The following is a 7,973-nucleotide window of genomic DNA, read 5'->3' as shown; positions in this document are numbered from 1 at the left end:
ATGCAATCCAGCCCAATTTCTTTATTTGGAATTTTCTAAAACATTTACAAAATAACCTAACGACAATTATGTATTGCACATTTAACGTAACCTTAATATAACTTTACGATAACATTTAAGACTATTTTTATTTGCTTTTTTTTTAGCTTTCGTCACTAAAATTACGATAATGTACATAAATATATTAATGTATGTATACGTAATTCACAGTTAATAGAAGGAAAGATTAGCCTAATCGTATGTGCTTAGTTGTTACCGTTGTTGTGCATTTCTTGCGATCTCCTATATGATTGTAGCTGAAACAAAAGACATTGTTAGAACAAATTTTCCAAAAAGTAACCCCCCCCCCCCATGGCGACTGAAAATTTTTGAAAATTTAATATTTGCGAATGTCAACGATGCCACTTGTTTTGACAATCTAGAAGCAAGGAATATTTATTCTTTCATATACAACATTTGAGGAAAATTGTAGCTTTAGTAGCTGTATAATACATAAATAACACTCCCAGACTAATTTTTGGGTTTTAAAGTATGACCAGACCTCCCCCCCCCTTCGGCTCGGGTTAATTTTCAAAATATTCGCGAGCTCGAACAAATTTGTAGAATAATTCAAGCACTAGTGGTATTACATGTGAGAATCTATTAAATTTAATACGAAGTAAGAATATTTTATTTGGATTTTTACAACTCGACAATTATTTCAATTAATTTTTTTAAAACGATTGCTCTGATCTTAATGATTAAAGTTTTCGACACATTTTTCATATTTTCCCTTGGATTTTAAAGGTACTAAATTTTCAATTGCCTCTCTGGCCTTTTGCTAGAAATTTCAGAGTTTTCTGAAATGTCCATTTTGTCGCTTCGTTTGAACTTTTTGCACAACGGTTTCACAGCTTGTTTATTTGGTTGTTACGGACAAACCGTTGTTATGGTAATTATATTATATAATACCGGCTAAAATGATTATATTTTCAAATAAAAGTAGCAATTTTAAACTAGACTTTGTGGATCAAATTTTGATTAATATCTTTTAAATCCGAAAAAAACAGCATGTTCTACACGTAAGAAAAGTGGTTTTCCAGCTCGTGAAAAATGCAACTATTTTCACTCACTGGAAAACTGTCACTTTTCTTTACTTGTAGAACAATCTACTATTTTTTCTATTTGCCACCCCTGGTTACAGGTCTGACTCTGAAACAAAGTGCGGTAAGAAAGCCAACGCAATAACAAGGGGTGGCATAATGACTGACATTCCCAATCCAAATGCCGAAAAAAATATCTATCCCGATAAATTTGACTAGATCGCCTGAAATTTATAAACACAATTTGTTGAATCTGGATTTGAAAAGTTAATAACCTGTCAAACGGTTAGTAGCAAAAATCGACATTTCGCAATTCTACCCTTATTTGCTGGTGAATTGCTGTGTGTCAGATGTTAAAAATGCATGATTCAATGAAATGTTAATCAAGGGCAGCTTTTTTAGTTAGGGTTTAGAATGATTGCTATCAATTAGGTGAAAATTAAGTGGTTTTATGTCAATTTTAACGGTCTTAGGCTTGGTAATCTCGTTCCAACATGAAAGTAAAACTTGTCCAAACTCATCCACGAAGTTACAAAGTCAATAACTTAATTTCGATTTATACATTTTCTCGATAATGTTTTTAACTTAAGCTGATATTAGCAATATAAAGTAATTAAATTAAAACCCAAGAGTAACTCGTTTTATTACGGAATATTTAATCCACAAGGTTTGTAGTGAACATTGAATTTAATTTTATTGTAACAGGAAGCCTAAGGTAACTATGAAATAGAAAAGTGACCCTTACCCATTGTCGAAAGAACGGTGAAATATTGTAAAGTTCCTGTAGCGAAATTCTTCTCTCTGTGTCGCTTCCAATATCACCTCGCGGTCCCGTAAAGATCAGCCCTGGGTTGCTTTCTTGTTGCACGTCTTGAAGTACTTCATCATTTGTCATTAATTCCGAGGGGGACATCCTTTTCCCCATTCCACCGTAACACGAGTGTCCAAATGTTGCACAACCACCTGTACCAAAAATTGAATGGGTTAATGTATCTTAATTTGCAATTATTGTTCTTAATTTATTTTACAGTCTGTTTTAAATTAAGTCGGCACTATTGCTAACTTTCTTAGTTGTAAAGTTAGAATGATAGTTAAATTACCAAAATTGTGTATTTTCTTCTACTAAATCGAAATCTGCAATTAAAAAAATAAAACAGCATCGCATTTTTCGGATCATAACAAAAATTATGGATCACCATGTATATTATGAGATCATATCACACCCTTAATAAATTCTCTACAAAACCAAAATATTTCAAATAACCAGAATTTTTCAATTATTTTCATTTCAATCTAGTTACCCATAAAAATGACGTTGTGATAGTTCCAATATTGATATACGAGTCCCTTAAATCACAAACTATGGGTTTATTTTAAGACGAACTTTTTGCTGCTACAACCTTAGGAAAAATTTTGAAAATTATTGTAAAACAAGTTTGTATTTTTCAGAATTTAAAGAAACAATATGAATACTGGAGGATAAATTTAGGAACAATAAATTAGTGTGAACAAACAATGTCATTTTATCATTTTCATGGATAACTAGATCAAAATGAAAATAATTGAAAAATCTTGGTTATTTCAAGTATTTATTTATTTATTTGTAGACAATTTAATAAACAGTCACATACAGGGCGTTCCATATAAAGAAAGTAACATTTTTATTATTATCTGAAAAATGCCATGTTTTTTTAATTGCAGATTTGGATTTAGTAGAAAAAAATGCACAAAACAGGGGGAAGCTGGTTTTATCCTTCATGGTACATACTCTTATGGTGATCTCAACAAAAGAAATTAATTTCTATTAACTATAATCCTCCTCTTCGACCCCTTATCGTGATCGAATATAATTCCTTATACCTCAAGAACAGATTGTCGGAGGAGGGATTCACAAAGAGCGATTGGAACGTTTGGATGAAATACATCCATAGGTCAAAACCAGGGTCAAAACTTTAAGAGCGAATATCTTGAAAACGGTTTGTCGGAGCAAAGTACTCTCAAAGGCAACATGAATTGTCTGGACGAGACATTTCTCGCTCCCATATTGCGGTGACGATTTTATATACAGTGTGTCCCAGATCGGGTGGGATTGCATGTGTAACTTTCTTACTATTAAAGATAGAGAATTGGTTAAATTGACAATGTTTTGCAGTTTTAGATGCCTATTAAAAATTTCCTTGTGGAAATTCAAAATTCGACGTAAATTCAAAAATACTAAAATTAGTCATTCTTTAATGTCTTATATCATCGAAAGAATAAGAGACATAAAAAACAGTTTTATATAAAAGTTACTGTCTTTGACAAGCTTAATTTAGGATTGATGTAACCTTTGAGGAACATTGATCAACTTTCTAAAGTTAAATAGGCGCCATATTGAATTTTTGGATTATTTGATAGATTTTTTAATTCGCTTTTCAACGATCATAGCATAAGATTGAAAATAAGATACCAGTTACGTATATCAACGGTTTTTATATTTTAATCAAGTAGTCTGTGATGAATTAAAAAAAATCTGTTCGAGGCAACAAAACAATGAAAATAATTACTGTTGGAAAACCTTAAAATATACAGGGGGCCCCATTATGTATGGAATATAGTTTATATTTCGGTAAATATCGACTGTGTACAAAAGTTTTCTATATGAAAGTTGTTTAACATTTTATTTCCCATAATAAGGCAGTATTCCATTGTTTTTATTTCAAAAAACAGATTTTTTTTAGCACCCGTGTAGAAGAAATTAATTTTTCAAGTTTTTTGTGATAAGTTATGCCACTGCCTTGCAGTTAATGGTGAACATTTTGAGCATTCGATGAAAACCATTTTACTTGTCTTCAAGGTTTAATATCAAACGTATACGTTCATTTGTTTTATTTTAGTGTAGGATATAATAATAATAATAATAATAATAATGTTTATTTCCAATGAACATCATATAGTACAAAAGGAAAAAGAAAAAGTACATTCAGATTGGAAAAAGGACCACATTCAGTGCGATATACACTGCTCTTCCATGTGGCCCTATATCATGAGATATGAACTTGAACTAAACATGGTATATGGACAAATACATTAACACTCACACGCAAATCACTCCTCAGAACTTCCTAAACCAAAAATTTATGTTCAATACAGAAGCCCCTTAAGCCACAATAGAGAGTTGATCATCTAACAAAAGGAACTTTACTTGTCTTTTAAACGTAGTCATACTTAAACTACGTAGAGTTGGTGACAATTTATTAAAGATGTTTGCAACATTATAAGAAAACGATTTCTTAAAGAATTCGGTAGTATGCTTTGGAATCTCTAAAAGGCCCCTATGCCGAAGATTTAAGTTATGTACATCTGTACGATAGGTTAAACGTTGTGATATCTGGATTAATGTTATTCATCTAATTATAATAAATTTTTTTGAAACATTTTCTTGAATAAGGATACTATCATTAACATGTTATATCATCAAAAAGAGAACAAAAACCTCTATCAAATGAGCCTAATGAAAAGGTACACTGCCATTTAAAAAAGTTCAATTGTTTTTCGTTACTCATTTGTTTTATGAAATAAAAACAGCTGAATGCTGCCTTATTATGTGAAATTAAACAACTTTCATGTAGAAACATTTTATATACATCAGTCGATATTTACCGAGATATATACTATATTCTATACATAATGGGCACCCTGTATATCCCTGCTAGGGATTTACGTCAAGCGAAACTTTTCGCATACCGTTGGGTCAGGACTCATTCTCTACACAATCGACGAATTGAACGGATTATGCGTTCGGGGAATTCAGTCCCAAATTTGGATTTTTTTCGTTTGTCATTAATAAAGTTCAGAAAAGAGGCACAGCACTCTTTAGTAGATAAGGATGTAAACTTTTACCTAAGTGAATCTAAATTTTACTTCTGTATTTGTATTTTTTCGTAGATGTTCTGTACATTTACAGATTTATTATTTTTTATAATCTTAAAATAATGTATGTGTTTGTGTTTAAAATGTAATTGTTTTTGTTGTTGAATTTCTGAAACTGTAGGTACACCGAAATATGTTTGTGCTTTTGGGGTTATTCCCGTATTACATCATTAAATAAATAAATAAATAAATAAGTAAATAAAGGAACCATATAGTTAAGTTGAGTATCAACGTAACTGTGGAAATTAAAAAATTGAAGATCGTAACCAAAATCAAACAGACATGTAGTAAAAAGTAGAGGTCCAAGGATCGATCCTTGTGGTACTCCACGTGTTAAGAGAAGGAAGGAGGAATAACGATCTGGATCTTGGCTGAACGCAACTTTTTGAGAACGATCAACAATTAGATCAATCTCCCTTAACGTTACGGAACTAAATGATAAGAATGAGTTAATATTAGGGTGGAATGAATTAAAATACTGCTGAATTAAATTAGCATCAACCGTCAAGCCGTCGAATCGTGCATTCACAAGAAAATTATTTACCTTCTTCATAAGGAATTTAGGTACACTAACCTAATAGCTATTTGAAATCAGTTAAAGTTTTAATATATAGAGAAAATTTTTGTTTATTTGTGTGAAATTGTTAGATAATTGAAGATAGTTACTATTATTTCTACTAATTCCTTTCATTAATTTACAATCAATCAGACTGCAAGAATTAAACGAAAGTAATCTTAAATTTCCTAGTTTAGCTACTGTCATCCGAGAGTTTTAAATTAAGTGATATCATTATCCTAATTTGCCGACGACAGTGCCGTAATTATGTAATTTTGTGCAAACAACTACATGTACTTAAATATAGTCATATGAAGTTCATAAACTAGTTAATTTGTTCTGCTAGTAGGTACATCACCGTAAGTGGCCTAACTAATGTCCTTAGACGCTTTCGTTGTTAATTATAAAATTATGTGGGCAGGTCGATATTTCAATTTAGCAGCCTTGTGTATTGGGATATATATACTTTTAACGTTGTCAGTAGCTATCCTTCAAAAGTGCAGAGCATTATTCACTCTGGTGCTTCGAGTGGAAACTTTTGTCCACTCTTTTGGCGTGTTTGCTATATAGTTTCTTTTTACTGTAACTTGCAATGCTTTAAAAAAAACCAGCGAAAAACGACATAGGAAACTAAAACGTAACCCACTGGCGCATAAGTTCATTTATTGTCAGACTCTCGGTCAGACTCAGAAAGTGTCTAACTCGGGAGCGATGTAAAACTGTAATAAATATTTACTTAATTTAAGTATCATGCTTTCCAATAAACCACTACTGCTACTTTTAAAAACTGTTTCTCACAGTTAATAATCCTTTATACGTACATGCAGATCTCAGTAGAACTAGAACTCCCCTCAGATTTAAATTATATACTCGAAATGTTTCATTTGATTATATCTGTCCAGCGAGTTTCAACATGATTCACTGAATAAAATCAATTCCCATTATCTTTCCAGAATATAACGTTAAGTGGATATATCTTCCAATTTTGAATGTGTACCTGTATATTAAGTTGAAATTAAGCGCTGCCGCGAACAGAAACTTGATTAATTTGCAGATTGTTTTCTGTTATCAATATGGATTAAGTAGGAGGGAAAGCTAATTGTCTTACTATTAGCAAGTCGAAGTGGCTGGAATAAACTTTATTGAATAAAGTTTCTTAGACAAAGGGTACGCGTGATTTATTTCAAAAGGTATTTATAGATATACCTAAGAAAATGGGATTTTTTCATTACAAATAGAAGTCTTTACGAATTCGGTTGTAAATTGTTTGGTTTGTCTACCCTGGTGCTCGATCCGTGAAATAAAGTACGTAACTCGAAACTACATACATACATATTTTTAATAAACAGAAAAATACTCGTGTTAAATCTCGACAGGTCTTGAAGGCGTGGAAGGCATTAGAACATAGTTGGTTCTTCTTGGTCCAAGTGGTTAGGTAAATACTCAACACAGGGGTTAACTTAAAAGTTTAAATAAAAGGAAGTATCTGTCGGTCCTCCGCATGTATCGGTTAATTTCTTCGTTAATTTTTTGCAGAAAATGGAAAAACAACTACTGCCATCGACGCATCTGTATAAGAAAATTATGTTTCGATCGCATCAAACAGTGCTTCAGTGAAAAAACTACCCGGGTGTCTTATTTCTCGGGTTGAGATATTTGTTACCTCGCACCATTAGGCAATTTAATCCCCTCATAATGTCTTGCAAGTTCACATGTGTATAGTATAAATATACGCAACAAATCTTCCGACAAAACAAAGGATAAAATGCCTGTAATGAAGGAATCTGGAATGGACCTAGGAATGAACTGTACATTATTAAACTTTTCTTGTAAAATTATTCGTAATGAATAGAGTGAAAACGTTTTTTACTTATTATTGAATTATAACTACTTGATCAGAAATTAGTTTATAGTGTAATGTTCAAACATAGTTCGCGCCTTGAAAGGGACAACTTTCAAAAGTAAAAACCGAAATACACTTCACTGTTCTTCTATAGAAGGGGACAGATGTTGGAGACTGCTCGACGAAGTACCTATCTCTCGGGATACCACTATTGCGACACCATCAGAACCAGGATGAAGTTCTTCCACACGGCCAAGAAACCAAATCATTGGCGATAATTGTTTATCTTTGATAATAACTAACGAGCCCAATTGGATTTGATGATTGTTACTTCTCAACTTTTGTCGATTCGGAAGTTCGTTATATCCACCTGGGGAATTTCTTGAAGTGGATGTCTCAGTAGCAAGTGAGCCGGAGTTAAAGGATTTAGATCGAAAGGATCAACAAAATGACACGAATAAAAGTTTTAGACATTTTAATGATTAACCTGATGAACATACGAATTTCCTTCTATATTTTACAACTTTTTTGTTATAATACAAACTTTAATTTTTTTAAATGGTAGTCATAGTTGGCTTTG

The 7,973-nt window shown here is 32.0% G+C and overlaps 1 protein-coding gene across 1 annotated transcript in view; it reads right to left on the bottom strand.

Annotated features, from left to right (window-relative positions):
- Positions 1–53: 53 nt before the first annotated feature.
- LOC116164847 (neuropeptide CCHamide-2-like) overlaps positions 54–7,973 on the bottom strand; it is a 91,864-nt gene continuing 83,944 nt past the window's right edge. The window contains exons 2-3 of the mRNA XM_031479075.1: positions 1,828–2,045; positions 54–296 (exon numbers count right to left, since the gene is read on the bottom strand). Coding sequence (XP_031334935.1) covers positions 246–296; positions 1,828–2,045 — 269 coding nt within the window. The 3' untranslated portion in view covers positions 54–245. The remainder of the gene's footprint in view (positions 297–1,827; positions 2,046–7,973) is intronic.

This window comes from Photinus pyralis, unplaced genomic scaffold, assembly GCF_008802855.1.
Source record: "Photinus pyralis isolate 1611_PpyrPB1 unplaced genomic scaffold, Ppyr1.3 Ppyr1.4_LG2, whole genome shotgun sequence".
Taxonomy (NCBI): Eukaryota; Metazoa; Arthropoda; class Insecta; order Coleoptera; family Lampyridae; genus Photinus; species Photinus pyralis.
The sequence above is the reverse complement of the archived record's forward strand: the minus strand, read 5'-3'. Positions and strand labels throughout refer to the sequence as shown.